We start from the raw sequence: 20,839 nt of genomic DNA on the forward strand, positions 1-20,839 counted from the left end.
GTCCTTTTGGGTGTTTTAAAACATACTGTTGGCCCAAATAAACCAATTTATTTTTACTCTTAAGGTCATTGGAGGATTTGTTCCTCAGGGGTCACATGGGCTTGGGAAGAGCCCCTGGCTCCTTTCTTTTACCATTTATGTGAAGAGAAGTCAAGGGTTCTGCTCGTCCATGGCTGGCTTCACCTGGAAGCATGGAAGAAATGTTCCTCTGTGTTGACCCTCCTCTTTGTAGACTGGGCACTGGTTCAAGTCCACCTTGTGGTATCTCCATGGCCTCCCTGAACAAGAGGACGGGTGACTCACCACAGTTACAGGACATTTTGAGATGCCTCATAGTCCCCTGGAACTTACTTGAGCTTGGAGGGCAAGGAGCAAAAACTGTTCTTTAAGTCCCTCTGACCAGATTAGTATAGGCCTCAAAGTATGTCTATTAAACACCTAACAAGGTTAGTTACACTAGTCTGGTACTTTTAATTACCATGTGGTATATAAATAAAGCTTGGGAAAATACCAAACACTCTCAGATAAACCTTGACTAGACATCCTTAAACTAGTTGACTAAGCTATGACCTTAGAAAATTTAAGATTATTCATATATTATCTTTCTCTCATCCTTGATAAATCATAGCAAACCTACACAGACCTCCATCTTGCTTAGGCTCTCTCGTTTTTAAAATACCTCCACTCCTATATCTTTCTAACATTTTACCTTACCATTCTCTTTCTTAATAACCATGAGACATAATAACATTAACAAATAAATTTCCATATGTTGTGAGAATTCTTTTCCTGGGGATACTAGGCAATGTTTATCCCCTTCTAAGGTTCTAGTGTCAAACCAATGTTTGATTACATCAAAGTTTTCCTGGGGAACCAAGAGTTTACTGAGCTTACTTACAGAGATGACTGAGGGGTTCCTGAGGTGTATGGATGACCTGAGAGTATTTACACTGGAAAGCCTTTACCCAGCATGGAGCAAGCCTTCTCTTCCTAGCCTTCCCCAGATAATATACTTTAGTCCTCCCCAAACCCAGGAGACCATATGTCATTAGGGCCAAATTACATATAGTTGGCTGGGAAGAGCAGCTAGATACTCAGGTGAGTGTCCAATGACCCTGCTTACCCCTCCTTCAGTTAAAGAATACTATTGTCAACAAGTCCAATTGTGATGGTCTTTTGCTAGTGGAACAGTTGAAGTCGTGAAGGTGGTAGTTGTTTGACTCAGAAGACAGTACTGTGTAGAATCATCTTATTAAAAGAACATGAAATCTAAATTACACACATAAGATAATGCAATTAAGTTAATATTACCTGTGTACACAGTGTGCTTTATAAGTTCCCAGGTAAACCTTATAGAAAACACAAGACAGTTAAAAGTCTTTTTTACCTTATGTAGTTTAGAGAGTGGTCTACCAAAACCTTGCTTTAGGTAGAAAGAAGCAACTGGTACATAGTTAAATGACACTCTTATTTTTAATTATGTTTATGCATATGTATATGTGTGGATATATACATGTGAGTGCAGTGCCCTCAGAGGCCAGAGAGTGTGTCATATCCTGTAGATCTGAGTTATAGGCTGCTGTGAGCCTCCCTAAGCAGGTGCTGGGAACCAAACTCAAGTCTTCTGCAAGAGCAATACTTACTCTTAACTGCTGAGCTGTCTTTCTAACTGTTCTCTCCTTTTGTTTTTTTGACACAAGGTCTCACTATATAGCCCAGGCAGGCCCCAAACTTGCCATCTGTCTGTCTTGGCCTCTCAAGGATTGGGATTACAGATACATGCCAACATGTCTGACTGGCTTACTTTTTTTAAAAAGCAAAATTGAAGTTTTTGTTTTTGTTTTTTAAAGAAAATGGTTTTAATGCAGATTTAAGCATGGACTGGAGGATGGCTCAGTAATAAGAGTGCTTAATACTCTTGCAAAGGACCTAGGTTTCCCAGCACCCATGTGGCAGCTAACTGCCACCTGTGTTTCCTATTCTAGGAGCGCCAACACCCTCTTCTGGCTTCTGCAGGCTCCTGCACACACATGATACACATAAACTCATACAGGCATCGTCTTTCCTTTTTTTAAAAAACATTACCATATGATATGGATGCTAGAAACCACAGTCAGGCCCTCTGGAAGAGCAGCAAGTGCTCTTAACTGCCAAGCCATCTCTCCAGCCCCTCTTTCTCTTTTCTGATTATCAACAACCAGTATTTACAGAGGGAAGATCTTCCTCTTTGGGAAAAATAAAATTACTGAAAATTCTACATATTGCTGCTTTGGGAACCATCTTCAGACTTTTCTACCCACCAGTGCTTACATGCATATCTGGGTCAGTGGGCAGCCATCCTTTGCCTCTCTAATGCCATCTCCTGGGTTTTCTTCTAAATCTGAAGAAAAACCTTTCCTTTCTTCTACTTGTCTATTTCTTACAGAATGCACGACTAGAAACCGGTTGTCGGATTTCTTTTTTTTTTGGTCTTTTTGAGACAGGGTCTTCCTATAGCTCCAGCTGCCTGGAACTCATTCTGTAGACCAAGCTGGCCTCGAACTCACAGAGGATCTGTCTGCCTCTGCCTCCCGAGTGCTAGGATTAACAGCGTGCCACCACGCCCGGCCAGTTGTCAGATTTCTATAGTTTGCCGTGAAGAATATTGATTGGAGCTCAGATGTCAGGATTAGGTTTTCTTCAGATATCGATGTTTTATGTTACTGAAGATGACTCATCCTTTTAATGACATTTTTATAGTGAAGTTTTAAAGGTTCAGGCTAAGCTGTCTTCCTTTCTGGGTCTGATCTGGAATGTGTGTACATTCATTATACAGGACATTATGACAGAAAAAAAAAAAGTCTTCCCTTACAAGCCATACGAATTTGCATCTAAGCAGAAAAGAGGCAAAGCCACTTCTTCAGAAAAGAAGCAAGTATATATATAGCACACACAAGCATTCAAGTTTAGTGTCAGGAGCCCGTCAGATCAGTAAGACTAGAGACCGTAAAACTTCACTATAAAAATGAGTTAAGGGAGGCGGATTGTCATGTCATGTTGCTGCAGCAGAAATCACGTGGGCCTCTGTGCAAGGCTTTCTGAGAGAGCACTTTGAAACAGACGCCATCCCTGTCCCTCCTTTGGTTGATTTGTTTTGAGAGATGGTTTTGCTCTGTAGCCCAGGCTGGTCTAAGAGTCTCAACAGCCCTACTTTGGCCTCCCAAGGGTAGGATTACAGGCATGCCTCACATTCCTTTGGTCTTGTGAAGCCCACACTGAATCAGGAGTAACTGCCTGCTCAGCTTTTCCAGCACCTGCCAATGCAGGGTGGGGGTGGGACCACGCTTCTGTCACTTCTGACTACCGTTGTCCATGTTCAAGAGCAGAGTGAGGCTTGACAATTGGTTTGCAGAAGGCGGTGAGTTTCTTGTTATGTTAGAACCGGTAACTGGGTTTTTAATATGTATCAAGAAGAGCAGCATCCACTTTATTGCCGACTTTAAAGATGTGCAAGGCACAAGGGGAAGGTAGAAGGAAAAAATTACCTTCAGTTCATTTTTATGTTATTTTGCATTGTAGATGAGCACCATGCCTGGGCTCCCTACTCGGCCCTGTTTTTATGATATTGATTTGGACCCTGAAACTGAACAGGTGAATGGACTATTTTAAACAGGTAAGCTGTTGCTGAGCAGGAAGTTGGTTTTCTGTTTTTGTTTTGTTTTGATTTGATTTTTAAATTACACTTATTAATTTATTTCGTAGGTGAGTGGGGTACATGTGTGGCATGGTTAGTGTGTGGAGGTCAGGGTAATTAATTCTCTTCTTCCACCGTATGGGTCCTAGGGCTTGAACTCGGGTTGTCAGGCCTGGTGGCTAGCACCTTTATCCACTGAGTCATCTTGCCAGCCCTGGACAAAGTTGTTAGTTTGTTTTTCATTATGTAGCTTAGTTATGAATTCTAGGGATCAAACAGAATCTATAAATACTCACATTCTAGTAATTTCAAACATTTCTTTCCAGATTTCACAGTGAGGAGAAGTAGTCAGGAATGAAAATTGGCAATAACCAGCGAGGGAAATATTTTTATTTCAATGTTCAGTAGAAGAGCAGGGCTAGAAGCATGTTGGCACTGCATAGGGGTGAGGGGGTGTCACCATGGAGGCCTGCAGGGGATGCTAGGGCTCCATCCCACTACTGGAGCCCTGGGATGCTTAGAGTTCAAATTTGATGGCCTGGTAGAGGTAGAAGCAGCCCCAAGTCTGTACCCCGAACAGACAGAAGGCAAAAGTTGGACTTGGGGGTGTAGCTAAGTGACAGTGTTAGTGCTCAGCATGCATGAGCCCACATTCAGCACCCAAGACAGCAAACAGGTGCTCATCAGTGACACATCTAATTCAAATTTCAAAAATATCAAGCAGAAAAATCTTCAGCATTCTTCTCCAAGCAAGGCAAAAATGGCTCACCTGTGGAGGAGTGAGAAGTTGAGCTGCTTGGGTGCAGTCAGGGTGCTGGGCTGAGGAGTGAGAAGTTAGCCGAACACAATCTTATCAGCAGTAAGAAGCTTTCAGATAGTAGAGGAATGTCCTTCAAGTTTATGAGGGGCAGATACATTTTATCTGGTGTTTACCCCTGGCCAGATCTGTCAGGGTATTTTCAGACTGAAAAAGTTTTGCCACCCCCACTTGTCCTCCAAGACAGTTGTTTGTAATATAGTCCATCAAAATGAGGAATTAAACTAAGAAAAAAGGAAGGTGTAAGTTTTGGAGAACTAGATCCTGATTTGGACAGTGACCACACATGACTAGAGCTTCAAATCTAGTGTAGAACAGAAAATCTGGGAGACCAGAGCGACACCACACTACAAAACCAAATCTCCTGCCTTGAGAGAATAAAGGTCCAGATGGCGAAATGTAATCATTTTGGTCTGAGTGAGGGTAAGAAGAAAGCTTGAATTAGTCTAGGGAAACACTGTTCGCAGAGGGAAATGTGCTTTTGGAAATACAGTCCCTACTTCCTGCCATGTCTTACGGTGTTTGTACAACCATCGTGTGTGTGTGTGTGTGTGTGTGTGTGTGTGTGTGTGTGTGTGTGCGTTCAAGTCCATCTATGGGCAGCCCCTAGAAGCAGTGTGGGAAGGGATGGATGTTCATGTGAGCTGCTCTGGCGATGCAGTTGGGAATGGTGAAGTGTGGAAGGGAAGAGGAAATAGGCCAGTGTTTAGGAAAAAAACACTTTTTTTTGCTTTTCTTTCCAGATCATCTATCTCTAAAGGCTACTTTGTTTGGCCAGTGTCTCTTCAGGCCCACCAAGGAAGTGTGGGGAAGTCGAGGAAGTCAGCCCCTGCCCTGAGGATCTTCAGAAATCGTGGGAGTTTCCCTAGAAGCCTTTCACAGCCTTAATCCTCATACCATGTATAAATTAACACAAATCATGCACATGGCTATTTGCTTTAGTGGCAGTCCAGAATAAAAGGAATAATTTTGCTACCTTGGTGTTGAGACATAATTGGTGACATTTGGTAGAGTGCTGACTGTAGCTGCCATCCAGTGTGAGCCTGTTTGCCAGGCAGCTGCGGGCCGGAGAAGCAAACTACATTGTGGCATTGTGCTCCTTGTGATCTATTGTTTAAAGAGGGGTGTGTGTGCTTGTGTGTCAGGCTCTGGAGACCGGAGAGGGTCAGTGTGGAAGTGGGCATGGAGGAAGGCTTGCCCTCTTTTTCCACACCTTTCTGTTTTACGGAGTTTTCCCCAAGGGAACTGTGGCTGACATGCTTTGTCTTGATGTCTTTGGAATCCCTACCACCTTAGTGTTGTATTTTTTATTTTTACTGTTTTAGGAGTGTGGGGGTTTTTTGGGTTAGTTTTTTTTGGTCTTTTTGAGACAGGATCTCCCTGTAGCCCCAGTTATCCTGGAACTCACAAAGATCTGCCTGCCTCTGCCTCCCGAGTCCTGGGATTAAAGGTGTGTGACACCACGCCCAGCTAGGAGTGTTTTTTTTAAATATTTTTTTTAATTAGCTTATAAAATAATAGATTTTTACTTGGCATTTTCATACATATTAAATTTTGATTGATCCGCCCTCCCACCCTTTCTCCTCCCACTCCCATCTCCACTGTACCCTTTCACTCCTCGTACCCCCCGCTTCTACCTGGTTCTACTGTCTTCTGCACCCTCTCCCTTAGAGCCCCTTTTCTCCAGTCTCATGGGCCCCTTTCTAGTTTCCTGGTCTTGCCCTTATTTATTCCCACCTTGAAATGCATATTTAACATTAGGGGCTAGGGTCTTCATATAAGAACAAAATATTTTGTGAGTTTTGTTTGTTTGGGGTTTATAAAATATCCTCACTTCTCTTGTCCTGTGTCTTCCTGCATCAGATCCTTCTAGAAGATTTTGAATCCCCCTGGTGCCAAAGCTAAAAATTACCAATTGGACAGAGCTATGTTTTCCCAAATGTCTTGGCTTTTATTATTTTTAATACCCTGGGTTCACATCAGTGTTGAAATATGGTTTCACAATTCAAAGAAATGATGGCAGCATTTAGGGAGGCAAATGGCAAAGGAGTCAGGAGCAGAGTCTACCTTGATCTCTTAGTGCCTCACCCACCTCTGTCCCCAACCCACTCCGTAGAAATGAGGGTGCTGTTGGTACTGCCTATAGGTGGTTGTGAAGTTAAGCAAACAAGTCATGTAGGGTGCTTTGTACAGTGCTTGGCACACGGGAGGACCCAAGAATGCTGTCCCTGATCCAAAGCATCTTTCAGACCCTGTTTGCAGAGTCCATATTCTGATACTATTTCAAAATATTCTGTGAAGTGTCATTTGGGCTGGGACTTGGTGGGAATTAGGTTTTTAAACAAGGGGAAGAAGCCGTCTTGTCAGAGAGTGACTTAAAGACCATCTTAAAGGAAATAGGTTTCCTTTATTGCCAAACCTTAGGGAAATAAATCCTTAATCTTGGGAAGAAAAATGAACAAATAAACGTGGTAAAGTGAGAGAAGATGAGTGGAACTTTGAAAAGATAAACAAAGCCCTAATGCAATAATCTAAGTTCTTATTCATTGTTGCTTGGAATGACCAGACCTTCACTGATGCAAGAATATCCTGAGTAGAGGTAAAAGATGCTTGAGTGAAAATCCAAATGCTACGGCTTGCATTTTCTACTTAGCAATATCATTAGTAAGATCCATCTTCTTTAAAAAAAATTTTTTTTCATTTTATTGTATTTAAAAAATTTTTTTTTTTCATTTTATTGTATTTTCTGAGGTGAGATCTTGCTATGTAGCCCACCCAGGCTGGCCTCCAATTCTTGCCGATACTCCTGCCTCAGCCTCCTGAATGCAAGGAGTACTATCTTGTTTCCTATGGTTATGTAGTGTGTCAACAGACCTCTGTCCACTCTTGCTAGATACTTAGGATTGTGTCATTATTTTACTGTTATCTTTAAAGAATTTAATTATGTGTATATGTGGGAGAATGTGCAGGTATGGTTGGAGGCCAGAGGCCAGAGGCATCAGATCTCCTGGAGCTGGAATTCTGTGCATTTGTGAGCTGCCTGACATGGATGCTGGAATTCAAACTCCTGTCCTCAGGATAGAGCAACAAGTGCTCTTAACCCCTGGGCCATCTCTGCAGCCCTATGGCTTTTACTATTACAACTGGCAGTAGGACTGGGGATGTAGCTCAGTGGTAGTGTTTGCCTGGCATGTGCAAAGTCCTAGGTTTGATCACCAGTGCCACAAGAAATTACAAGTAAATAAACCATGGCAGTGAGTGGAAATTGGTAGAAAGTATACATAGTTACCATCCATCTCTGTAGCTTGTGTGAATGTTTCCTCATGGTAAATTCTAGCAGTAGAATTGTTCAGAGGGTGGCTTCAGAACAGGAGCTCATCTTTGGTCAGAAATTTGTAGATGAATTATAATCAGTTAGGCTTAATCTCCATTTTACAGAAAGGCAGTTCAAGATCCTCTGCTGACTGGGTGTGGTGGTACATGCCTTTAATCCCAGCACTTGGAAGGCAAGGTCAGGCAGATCTCTGAGATCAAGGCCAACCTGTTTACATGGTGAGTTCCAGACCAGCTAGTGCTACATAGTGAGACCCTATCTAAAGAAAAAAAAAAGATTCCACTCCTGGTGCCATCTAGTCACCTGATTCTAAAGCTTCTGCTCTTTGCTGCCCCTCAGCTCTTCCTAGACAGCAGCTCCTGCCAGGTTGTAAAAAGTAGAAAACTGGGTCCATTTCACTCACCTCTGAAAGGAAGAGATAATTAAGGTGTGCAAAGTGGAAGAAATGAGGTCAGGGAGGCTGCTGAGCAATCCTGATGGGCAGAGGTTTTGTACACTGATTCTTGGATCTTTGCTAAAAGGTGTCATAAGTACAAACTTACAAATGCCATTTCTATAAGGAAATAAGGCATAAAGTAGTGACAGGCCATGTGTAGGAAAGATCAGTTGGGGCTGGGGTGCCTGTGTCACCTGAGCAGGCCCCAGCCACAGGGCTAGCAGTCCCTCCAGATTATTGGTTCCCATTCCTAATCTCCCCTCCCTGTATTAGATCACTGATAAGCGCATTGCATCTTCTTGAATTGCACCTCAGAGGTTGTTGCTGTCTGTTGACGATGTATGTACACATAATTCAAGAGTGACAGCATCGCGTACATGCTGCCAAGTAAGGCAGATTGCAACACAGTGACTTGGGTTTGTGTTGGCGTCCTGCAGCTCTCATGGTGCCCACAAACAGATTGAGCCACCAGGGAACTGGAGCCACAGGTTCATTTGATGGCGTGCCAGAGAAAGGCACTGTGGAAGGTTTATTCTGAGAAGGGCTCTGAAATGTAAGAATTATTGACAAGGACTTGAGACCATTTTGATAACCACAAGTCTGGACTGTGGGTGGATAGGGACCAGAATGGGGAAGAAAGGTATAATCAATTGAGTGCTTTTCAGATAAATATGTAGGTTATTTTTTTGGCCCACTTTGTGTTATTAACATGGTAAGTTATAAGGAGGATAATTTCTCATCAGTTTCAAGAGATGTATTTATAGCCTATTTCCTAATTATATAATTCATACGGAGTAGTAGACAATTTGGGTTAGCTTCAACAGCTCTAAGTGTCATCAAGTGTGTTTAGGAATGACAGGTTTCTTTTTCTTTCATGCATGAGGTACAGGGTACATTGTCAGAACATCTGGCATCAAGCTCCAGTCATATCCTAAAGGAAAACCACAGTGCAATATTTTATTTATAGTAGTATACTCTGAATGACTATATGTGTGAGGGGACTGGGGAGGAGAAAATCATACCTCAAAAGAATTTTATTTTTCTCTTCAAATATAAATCAACCTCTCACCTTAGACTCTGTTCAGCTTCCTTTCACTACTTTGTTTTTTAAGAGAAAAGCAGGTGGAACAGGTGCTACAAGTTAGTAAGATGGCCATAGTTGCTGTATTGTTTTGACCTGTATTTTAGGATTGGGTCTTGGACTGGAAAATGACTCAGTGGTCAAGAGTGCATACTGCTCTTGGAGCTAGAGAGATGGCTCAGTGATTAAGAGCACTGGCTGCTTTTACAGAGGACCCAGGTTTGGTTCCCAGCACCCACATAGCGGCTAACAACCATCCATAACTCCAGTTCCAGCGGATCCGACACCTCTTATCTCCTTGGGCATTACACAACATGGGTGCACTTACATACATGGAGGTAATACACTCATATGCATAAAAGAAAAATAATTTTTTTTTAAAGTGCATACTGCTCTTGCGAAGGACCCAAGTTAGGTTCCCAGCTCCCACATTTGGCAGCTCACAACTTCCTATAACTCCAGGTCCAAGGGATCTGATGCCTCTGGCCTCCTCAGGCACCTGCACTCATGTACACATACCCACACACAGGCACACACATACAATTAAAAGTAAATCTTAAAACACAAAATAACAACAAAAGACTGGGTCTTGCTATGTAGCCCAGGCTGGGAACTTGCCATTTTCTTGCTTCAGCTTCTCCAGTGCTGGGATTACAGGCATGTGCTACCACACCTGGCTCCCAGTGGTTTCTAGTAAGACGGCTGTTCACTTTGTCCTTGTCTGGAAAAGTTTTTTGTTTCGTTTCCTAAAACTGCTGCGTACTCCCAGATCTGCTGGATTTGAAGAACCTTTCCATTTGAGTGTGAGTCACAGCACCTCAGCTGCATGCCTGGCATAGATTTCTTCCAGCTTGTTTCAAGTTCAAAACTGCCAGAAGCAGGATTAGCAAGTAACAAAAATGGAGATATAAAGACCCTTTTCACAGACCTGTTTGCTGGATGAGCAAGGCTAAATATAATTTCTTTTTGTTGTTTTTTTATTATTTTTAATTACATTTCTGTATCTATGTGTCTGTGCATGTAAGTGCAGGTGTGGGATTCCCTGGAGCTGAAGTTATAGGCAGTTGTGAGCTGCCTAAAGTAGGAGTTAGGAACCAAACTTGGGCCCTTTGCAGGAGCAGTGTGTGCTCTTAACTGCTGAACCATCACTCCAGCTCTCTTGGTGCTAACTTAATCTACAAACTTAACTTAGATTCAACTTTGGTTTTGTGTCCCAAGAATTCATTCCGTAACAAGTCTTGGTGGAATAAGTCTAGACCAGAAAGGTAAAATATTTTCCTAGAAAAAAAAACAACATCTCAGAGTGGGCATCTTAGATTGACCTTTGGGAAGATCATGCAGGTGGTTTTCAGTTCTCTTCTTTCTTGGGGTTTCTGATGCCTGTGCTAGGAGGGGCTGTGGAGAAGGCTGAGGTGTGATGTTCAGGACCCCAGCCAGAGCACCCAGGAATGCTACAAGCCCATGGCCCTGAGTTGCCCTAGACACACCTTTCATCAAGTGTGCCTTATGTGCACACAGACATACTTGTACTGTTTTTCACCATAGCTAGCACCTTCCTTTGATAACGGGGCGGGAACAACCCTCACCCTTCAGAAGTATACAAGGTTCCCATGCCCTTTGCTGGGAGTGGGACTGGAATGGTGAGTGTCCTCATCTCCCCATTCTATTCCCATTCGAACAAGGTGAGCAGACACCAAGGCATGTTCTGAAAGGAAACGGGCAACAGTAATCTACCTGGCTTCAGGATGTGAGGTAAAAGGCTAGATGGGCATTCTCACTGATCAGCACAGCTGTAGTGCTCCTGCAGATCTCTGTCTCTACATAGGTCTGGGGTCCTGTTTGACAAGGAACCATGATAACCTCACACCAAAGCCCACTTTGGGGAGTTTCATTTCTGTTTCTAACCATATACATAATTTCCCATCCAAACAACTCCTTATGACTCAATGCACAGTTACGAATTATGTTTTTAAAATGTGCTAACATCACCAACATGAATGGGGGAGATTTTACAAGACTCTACCCATGTATGGGTAGCCCTGAACACATGTACATTGGAGCAACACTAAATGGACTCATTTATTAGGGTGTGTGTGTGTGTGTGTGTGTGTGTGTGTGTGTCTGTAACAATGAAGTAGGAGTCATGTATTTGAGAGAGGACATGGTAGGAGCTGTAGTGGGGAGAGGGACAGCTGGAAATGATGTAAATGCAGTATTCGTGTATGAAATTAGTTTTTTTAATTAATTTTTTAAAATTGTAAGGTATACCTTGTCCTTTTCGTGTTCGAGGGGTACTTACGATGGTAGTGTCTGTAATTTCAAACATTTTTTTTTACTGCCGTGCGTCTTAGAAAATGCTGGTCCCTCTACCCTCGTCCCCTCGCCGTCCTCCCTGCTCTGCCTTAGTGCTCTCTCTGCCCCGGCCCTGATGTCATCCTGCAGCGGGGATGTGCTCCAGGGCGGGAGCACGAAGGTGCTCCCACCGGGTGGGGCGAGCTGCTCGCAGGTGGCTGCGGAGCTGCGCCCTCACCAGCTGGCCCCGCCCCCGCCCCCGCCCCGCCCCCTGCTCGGCGCACATTGGCCCGGCCCGCTGTCGCTCTCTGTGTTGGGGAGGGGGCCCGCGGCTGCTGTCCCTCTGCAGAGGGCTGCGCGCTCGGCGGCCTCAAGGCTCCCGGCAGCCCCCGCCGTGCGATGCGACCTCTGGTGCTGGGCCGGCCAGGGACTCCCGCGCTTGGGGTAAGTGGAGGCAGGACGGGAGGCTCTGGGTCAGAGCCGGGTGCACCGAGCCTCTGGGCGGGCGGTGCAGAAGCAAGACCCCGGATTCCTGTCCCCAGATGGCGGGGAGCGCTGACTGCAAGGTTGCTGTCCGCAGGCATCTCCCGGCCGGCGGGCGCCCGTCGGCGGCTCTGCCATCAGCTCGCTTCGCACGCGGTGCAGCTGGTTCCAGAAGCACCGGCCGCCTAGCCCTTCCTGGCCCTTTGGGGGGAACCGTGATTTTCCGCTCCTGGCTATGGTAATTCCGTAGACAGCTTGGAGCTGAGCTATCCTTCCACGCCCCCGGCATTTTCCTTTCTGAGCACTTTATCCTGAGCTAGGTCTCCTGCCACCGGGGCGTCAAGCCTGGAGAGTCTTTCCTCCAGGAGGAAGCTTCGCGGTCCATGGCTGGTGCTGGGGAAGATTGCTCTGCTCTGGTAGTGGATGCTCTTTGCTGCTCAAGGGGGGGAAAGGTGGTAGTGTTTTCTGTGGCGTTAGACCAGAGATTCTGTCAAGAAACGTCTACAGGGACTTCAAGGTTTCCTGAGGCAATAAAGCTCCCCAACGAAGGGAAAGGCGAATACATTTGCGGTCCTAACACTCTTGCAAAGTTTTAACGCCTGCAGGCTGCATCCTTTCCTCCATCGCAGATACACTTGTTGGGGTGTTGATCTCTACAGTTGATCTCAAAGAAGCTTCTCATGCAGATAGCTAGGGAATTCATGTTAGTTTCGAATGATACTTTGCAGAATATGATCTAATTCTATTATTTCTACCAGTGCTTACATCCTCTGCTTAAAATAAAAATGCTCAGGCACGGAGAACGCAGGGGAGGGAGCCTTGAGGCAGTTAGGATTAGCTGCAGTTCTAGGGCTGATTGAAGGTGTGTGGGGAGACACACTGTAGATGTTACTTTGGTTCCATCGTTGCTTTAGAATTTGATGTTTATGTTTAGAAAGATGAAGTACACAATACCTACCCTAAAAAATACTTCCTTAGATCATAAAATGATATTTTAGGGTTCTGGTTCCACAGTTCAGAGAATTAAGGACTACCCAGATGAAAGCTCTGGGAAGAATTTACCTGAAAATCGTATAAGGAAAGAGTCCCTTTGCCTAATTCAGGGCATCTATCAAACTAAAATTCATGGGAGTTTTGTTAGGCAATCACCTCTTGTCCTTATTCTTTAGGAATTATTATGTTTTGGTAGGGCTGAGGATCAAGCCCAGGGCCTTGGAGCATGCTAAGCCAGCGCTCTATCACCCAAAATCTTGGTTTTACGCACATCTTCCCGCCCTCCCCCCTTTTTTTTATTTGAGACACAGTCTCATATTGCTGAGCTGGCCTCAAATTCACTACGTAGCTGTGGATGACCTTGAACTTTTTCTCCTGCCTCCACCTTCCCTATACTGGAATGACAAGTGTGCACCATCACAACCAGCTCAGATTGGCATTTTTCAAACAATTCATTTTCTGATGAAACTCAGAGCAAGGGTTTCAGAAACAGGCAGTTTTGGGTTGAATCTGAGCCCTGTTACTGACTAGCTTTGTAATCTCAGGCAGACTCCATCTGCAGATGGAGATATTACCACCTACTCACTCAGGAATACTGAATACCGTGGTGCAGGTTAGAGATGTATGTAAAAGTGTTCAGCACTGCCGCATACACAAGTATTGCTCAACAAATGTCAGCTATTAGCATCGTTAACTTACCTCCAGCTGTGTGCACATTAGAGCGAATCGTATAAGTAGCAGATACTTAAGTGAAAAATGTGAAAGTTACACAACGAATTGACGAGTGGAAAATGACAGCAATGTTAAGTTTCCTAAGAGTGTGTTTGCAAGCAAGCAGCACCTCCTCAATGGAATGTACATTCTTAGAACAGAAACCTTATGGCACAATGGAAAAAACACCAGAGTCAAAATTCCTACTTCCAACTCTGGCTTTCCACAAACCAGCTGCCCCCTCTGGAGTTCGGTTTGGTGAACTGATTAGATTTGAATAATCTCAAATAATCTCTCAAATCCTTAGCAGCTTCAAAATTCTCTATTGTATGTAATAAAAAGTGCACTAGTTTATCTGTCATCCTGCCCTTCATTGCTTTTTGTTGTTGCTGAACTCATAGACAGGACAACTAATCGCATATGGATCAGAGTGATCCATAATGATGTTCTAACAAAAATAATAGAACGCAATGAGTTCATACTGGAGTCTTTTTGACAGGGCAAAAGCAAACCCCAGTGTGTAGCCTTCAGTCATGTCAGTAAGTTATCATGTGAAAAGCATGCGTAATAGAATTGTATACCTTCAGCTGCTGACATAAAACCCCACTCTTTTCTCTCATCAGGTTGATCTGTGAATAAAGGAAAATCTTATCCAGTAAAGAGCTTTCCTGAGAAAATTAAAGAGAAAAATTACAAGCAACGGAGAAAGGAGGCATTTGTGTCCAGAAGAAGCTCCAGAAACAAGTGCCTGAAGGCGCCTGGAAGAAACCCAACTTAGTGTGATGTTTTGCCCACCTTTTTTCATAAAAGGCCTCTGAAGAGAGAGGACAGTTTGTAGAGGATAAAAGGGGGTAGTATAAAAATGGAGACCACAGTTTCTGAAATTCAAATAGAAAATAAGGAGGAGAAGGGGGCAGCAGAAGTTAGTCCTCTGGAAGAGAGGCGGGAAAGAAAAACAGCTACACTTTGCTTCAAAAGAAGGAAGAAAGCAGCCAAGGTGCCCAAGCCCAAAACTGGCTCTGAGGCTGCTGAGGTGGCCAGGAAGTGTCCCCCAGAAGCGGGGGCTTCCGATCAGCCACAGCAGCCAGCAGGGGCCTGGGCCTCCATCAAATGTCTCATGACACACAGGAAAAGGTCAGATTCTTCAAAGAAGCGTAAAACATTTGAGGCTGAAGTGCACACTGAAATAAAGCCTGATGATGCGGCTCTTTCTAAGAAAAAGGCAAAATCCAGGAGTAAGATTCCCTGCCTAAGATTCTCAAGAGGGGCACAGAAGAGTCATCACTACAAGCTTTCAGAAGACTCAGACTACAACATCAGAGTCCAGGGAGAAACTGAAGGTTTGGAGATACAAACTCAGACCCAGTTGGCTGACCAGGCAATACCAGCTAAGTCCACCCAGGACCTACAGAAAGGTGTGTCAGTGGAAGATGGTAAGGAGGTCTGTAAATCACATGTAAACAACAATATCACATCTGGAGAGAATGTGATTTCCGTTGAGCTTGAATTAGAAAATGAGCATTCTGCTATTCAGACAGGAACTCCCATGCTTGAAAAGGATGCTGAAGTGATCCAGGAAAAACAAAATGTTCCAGCGGTGCAAACTAGTTGGCTTGAAGGTTCAGAAGCAGAGAACCAGCGCCCAGTGGCTTCTCATGTTCCTTCCTCACCCACAGTGACTCCTCCTTCACCTGCAGTGATTCCTCTCTCACCCGCAGTGGTTCCTCCCGCACCCTCAGTGACTCCTCCCTCACCCACAGTGACTCCCCCCTCGCCTGCAGTGATTCCTCCATCCCCCACAGTGGCTCCTCCCTCACCCTCAGTGACTCCTCCCTCGCCCACAGTGGTTCCTCCCTCACCCACAGTGACTCCTCCCTCGCCCACAGTGGTTCCTCCCTCACCCACAGTAACTCCTCCCTCACCTGCAGTGGTTCCTCCCTCACCCTCAGTGACCCCGCCCTCACCCACAGTGACTCCTCCCTCGCCCGCAGTGGTTCCTCCTGCACGTACAGTGACTCCTCCCTCACCCACAGTAACTCCTCCCTCACCTGCAGTGGTTCCTCCCTCACCCTCAGTGACCCCGCCCTCACCCGCAGTGACTCCTCCCTCGCCCACAGTGGTTCCTCCTGCACGCACAGTGACTCCTCCCTCACCCACAGTAACTCCTCCCTCACCTGCAGTGGTTCCTCCCTCACCCGCAGTGACCCCGCCTTCACCCGCAGTGGTCCCGCCCTCACCTGCAGTGACCCCGCCCTCACCCACAGTGGTTCCTCCCTCACCCTCAGTGACTCCTCCCTCACCTGCAGTGGTTCCTCCTTCACCCAAAGTGACTCCTCCCTCACCCACAGTGACTCGTCCTTCTCCTGCTGTGGCTCCTCCCACATCTGCAATCCCAGATCAACAAAGCGTGGAGGAATCCAATGACGATGTCAGAGAAAGTGCACCAGATGGGAAAGATGATGAAAGTAGAGAGGGTGCCACTGAAGAGAATGAACCAGGAGAAACTGCACTGGCCCAGGCAGAGGAAATTTCACAAAGCCAGGTAGAAGAAATTGAACTGGCCCAGGCAGAAGAAATCGCACTAGGCCAGGCACCAGCTTTGAAAGAAAATGGAGTTGATGCAGAGAAACCCAGATCCGAAGAAAGCAAAAGAATGGAGCCAATTGCTATTATCATCACAGACACTGAAATCAGTGAATTTGATGTTTCAAAATCTAAAAATGTCCCTAAGCAATTCCTAATTTCAATGGAAAATGAGCAAGTAGGGGTTTTTGCTAATGATAGTGATTTCGAGGGGAGAACTTCAGAACAATATGAGGCACTCTTAATAGAAACAGCTTCTTCTCTCGTCAAGAATGCTATCCAGTTGTCTATAGAACAGCTGGTTAATGAATCGGTTTCCGAGGATAATCAAGTAAATACTCTTCTGCAATGACTGCATTTCCAGATCATGGGAGGAAAAAAAATCCCTCAAAGATGAATTATTTTATACATTTGTGGCACTTCTTATTCAGTAATAAGTTCAAGGTCTATCATCTGTGGAATTTAAAGGTAAAATTCCAGCCCAGAAATGCTAAAGAATAAATGAGGTTTCTAAGTCTGCCACTGAAACACAGTTGCTTCTGGACTGGAGGAAGTCAGCACAGATCACAGTGCAAAGTGACATACAGAGATGCTAAAATGGCAGGTGAAGGGTGGAGTGCTTTGGAGAAAGAAGCTATTCATTGAAAACTTTTGGTATGATGTGCTGTTTACTGTTCTCTAATGTCACAAAGGCTGCTTTCTTTTTGATAGTTCAACCCTGTGTAAAAATTAACATTGCATTCAGTTTTTCAAAACCTTTTCTTTTACAGTGCATTTTTTATGCTGGTTCTAATGGTGAATCAGGTGAGTGGTTTTCTAATCTTGCCTAATTCCCTTACAAAAGCCATTCACAAGTTCCTTCAAATGGGCAGATGGTTACCAAGTGTACAAGTGTGGAATCAGTGCATTTTCCTTCCCCATCTTCCTTCTGCCCAGCAGACCTGTACATATCCACTTCTGCATGGGCTTATCTGCTTGAGAAATTAGAAACAACAACAACAAAACAAAAACCGCAAGACAGAATAAGGGGTATATTACTTTCATCCAACAAGCAAACTTCCCAGATGACAAATGTTTTCTGGAGCAGAATTACTTCTAAAGGTCCAAGAAATCACAATATTCTAGTGAAAGTAGTATTTATGCTTGGCCAAACATGAGCTATGTACACAACTGAATAAAAAGTAAAAAGTTCATGTTAAAGCACATATTTCAACATCAGTGTTTGTCCATTGTGCCTGGCCATGATCATGTAGCATACTTCCCTACTCCACAGGTTAGGGTTCCTGTTGTACAGTCCCTACCCCCTATTGTCTAAATTAAGTGATGGTGTTACCTCTTGAAACATATGATGCACAAACAGCAAGGTGTCTGCTGAAGAGCGTCCTCTTGAGGAAGGAGCACTAGATGATTTTAATTGCTGAGGTGCATTCTCACTGTGTTTAGGGACTGCATATGTATGTGTGACTTTTTCCTATACTTTAACTTTGTTGGTCCCTTCTCCCCCCACACCCCTCTTGTAAATACATAGTGATTTCTGAGAGAAAAAACTGACCTGGCTTTGGAATGTCACCGAATGATAGATGTTATTAGCAAGATTCTTGGCTGAGGTGTGGCAATATTTTCTCCTGGCTTTCCCATCTTCATTCTTCCAATGGGTGATGAGGAATCCTTCAATTTAGTAAGATAAAAACATATTACCCTCCTTAATTAATCAGTCGTGTACCTTTTAGACATAAATCCAAAATTCACTGCTAAATCATCTTTGAAAGAACACTTAATTCACTATATATGGTGCTAACAGACTTGGATAGCTACCAGCAAATATATTTTAAAAAGGACAGTTTTAAAAACCTGATTAAAGTTGGTGCATTTTGCAGTATTTTAAACACTCTTGTATTCATTTACTGGCTCTGAGCCAGTATACTTACATAAAAGCTTCTAATAATCTCTTAGGAATGAGCAAAAAGTATATAACACAGCGATTATTGATAACATTTGGATTTGGTGATTTTGAAAAATAGGTGCAAAAAATGTGAATTTTTTGGTTAAGAAAGTAACATTTTTCCAGGTGTGATGACACATGCCTTTAATCCCAGCACTCAGGAAGCAGAAGCAGGTGGATTTCTGTGAGAGGGAGCCCAGCCTGGTCTATATAGCAAGTTTCAGACCAACTGGGGCTACAGGGAGACCCTGTATCAAGAAACAAAACAAAACAAGCAAGCAAACAAAAACACAGGGGAAAAAAGTATCATTTTAACTAGCCCTAAGTTTTGAGTTTTTGTGGCTTTTAATTTTTTCCTTCACTGCTATTTAATAAATACATTTTTGGTTAAGATGCATTATGATTCATTGTTTTTATGACAAGATATATTCTCTACTCAGATTCATTCTTAAATAGTTTCTCCTTAGGCTTTTCTGGTGACTTAAATAAATAGAATTTCCACTAGAAAACAGAATGCAGAAGGTAGTTTAACTTAACCCAATATATCTGCTCATGACCAAATTATAGTGAATTTTAGGGTGATCCAAACTTTTATTGTCGTAGAAATAAGCAGGAATCTGAAAGATGGTTTGAAAGTCTGCCATAAAATATTATAGTATTGGGGTTGGAGAGATGGCCAGTGGTTAAGAGCACTGGCTGCTCTTGCGGAGGACCCAGGTTCGATTCCCAGTACCCACATGGAAGCTAACAACTATCTGTAACTCCAGTTCCAGGGGAATCTGACATCCTCTTCTAACCATCGTGGGCAATGCACGACACAGGTGCACTTACATACATGCAGGCAATACACTCATAAACAATAAAATAAAATAAAATATATTTAAGTATAATAGGATTCCTTTCAAGAAACTTGACCTTCTGTGCAAAACATATAGCTTCTGACTCAATTTACACCCCTTTAACACTAAAATGGCCTATTAAGAGGCATCAATTTAAGAATCTCATATTCATTTTAATTGAAATCTGCCTTTAGTGAACATTTATTAGTTAGGATTGCGTTTCTCTTTGAACTTGGAATTTTATAAAACTGGGGGTGTATCTCAGACACTTCTTCATTTTTTTTTCAGCACATTATCTTCCCCTTTTTAAGAGTCAAGTATTATTCACTCTGCTTCTTACGACACAGATAATGGGAGCATTCGCCTTGGTTTTTTTGTATCACTATTCACTTACCTTTTTTTAAAGCATTTTATAGGATATAAAAATAGTCCCCGGTAACATTTAAGTAAAGGTAGCAGAAAACAAAAGAGCTTTCAAACAGAAATCCTGTTCCCTTCCACCTCCTTCCACCTCCTCCACCTCCAGGAATAATAAGTGTGTGGCACAAATGGAGTTCTTCAGAGAAGCTGTCTGCATAATTTTCCTCCGAGGTAATGGATTTGACAGCATGAAGACTGCGATGATCTTAATTGGTCTACTATTTAGTGGAGTCTTAGAAACGATGGTTTATTTCCAAGAGATGATGCCATTTCACCAGTCTATCGAACAGGGCTTCTTGCTAGAGGCTGTTAGCAATGTGGCTTGTGAGGAGGCACCAGGCAAACCCTGCCCCTGCGTGCAGCCCACAGTTCATTCCATCTGTAAATTCTAGTTGCCTAACTTCAAGTTAGGCATCTCTAACTTCAAGTTGCCTTATTTTTTATAGTTAAGAAATTTTTTAGGGGGTTACATTACAATTTTAAAAATAATTGTAAGGTTTTAGCATCCTATTGTTTGAAAAGATCCTTTTGGTGGTGACTTTACTGAAATATGTACAGTCTACTTTCTAGTTTCATACTAAATATACCAAGATTGGACTTTTCTGCCTCCCATTTTTGCATTTTTTAATATCCTCATTTAAGTTTTAGAGTTCTTTAGGATCAAATTCCTGTTTTATTGCATAACAAAGTATGGAATTCAAAAATTCAATCCATACTATTTTATGGCACATATTTGCAAAGATTTTTTTGTAATGATCTTTAATTTCAAAAATTTATTAGAAGCAATCTAAATAGAGTACCCTGATTAAATTAGATGCTACACGTGTCAGCTGCCAAATACCCTAATGATGGGACAGGTTCTCTGCCCTCCCACAACTCACCCTGGATGTCTGTCTGTCTGTGTGTGGGGGGGTATGTGTGTGGGTGTGGGTGTGGGTGTGGGTGTGGGTGTGGGTGTGGGTGATGACAACAGAAGCCAGGACAGGAGTTAAGGCAGAGCCACAGAAAATGGAAGAAATATGAGTGTCAGGTAGAAAAGTGGAAAAGAAGGGGTCTGAATACATTTCTAAATAGTGTATTCCTTCTGTTAGATGATTAGGTCCAGAAAAAGGTCTGCACAATGTTACATATGTATAGCAGTTCTTATATGTTAAAATGTTAAGTGGATGAGCCATTATGAAAGTAAGAGTTCCATTTTATATTCTCATTAAAATTAGTATTACATTGCTGTGAAT

The 20,839-nt window shown here is 43.4% G+C and overlaps 2 protein-coding genes across 2 annotated transcripts in view; both read left to right on the forward strand.

The window, feature by feature from the left end:
- The window catches only part of Mthfd1 (methylenetetrahydrofolate dehydrogenase, cyclohydrolase and formyltetrahydrofolate synthetase 1), a gene marked incomplete in the record, with an annotated part of 83,545 nt that extends 78,080 nt beyond the window's left edge, over positions 1–5,465 (forward strand). The window contains 2 exon segments of the mRNA XM_017802939.2: positions 3,559–3,652; positions 5,234–5,465. Of these exon segments, the coding sequence (XP_017658428.1) occupies positions 3,559–3,648 (90 nt within the window).
- Positions 5,466–11,961: 6,496 nt separating this feature from the next.
- Akap5 (A-kinase anchoring protein 5) lies at positions 11,962–18,534 on the forward strand. The gene is made up of 2 exons (XM_008852121.2): positions 11,962–12,077; positions 14,444–18,534. Exon 2 carries the CDS (start codon positions 14,683–14,685, stop codon positions 16,753–16,755), a length of 2,073 nt encoding a protein of 690 aa, XP_008850343.1. The 5' UTR covers positions 11,962–12,077; positions 14,444–14,682; the 3' UTR covers positions 16,756–18,534.
- Positions 18,535–20,839: the final 2,305 nt, after the last annotated feature.

Source organism: Nannospalax galili, unplaced genomic scaffold (assembly GCF_000622305.1).
Source record: "Nannospalax galili isolate Female #2095 unplaced genomic scaffold, S.galili_v1.0 scaffold285, whole genome shotgun sequence".
Classification (NCBI taxonomy): Eukaryota; Metazoa; Chordata; class Mammalia; order Rodentia; family Spalacidae; genus Nannospalax; species Nannospalax galili.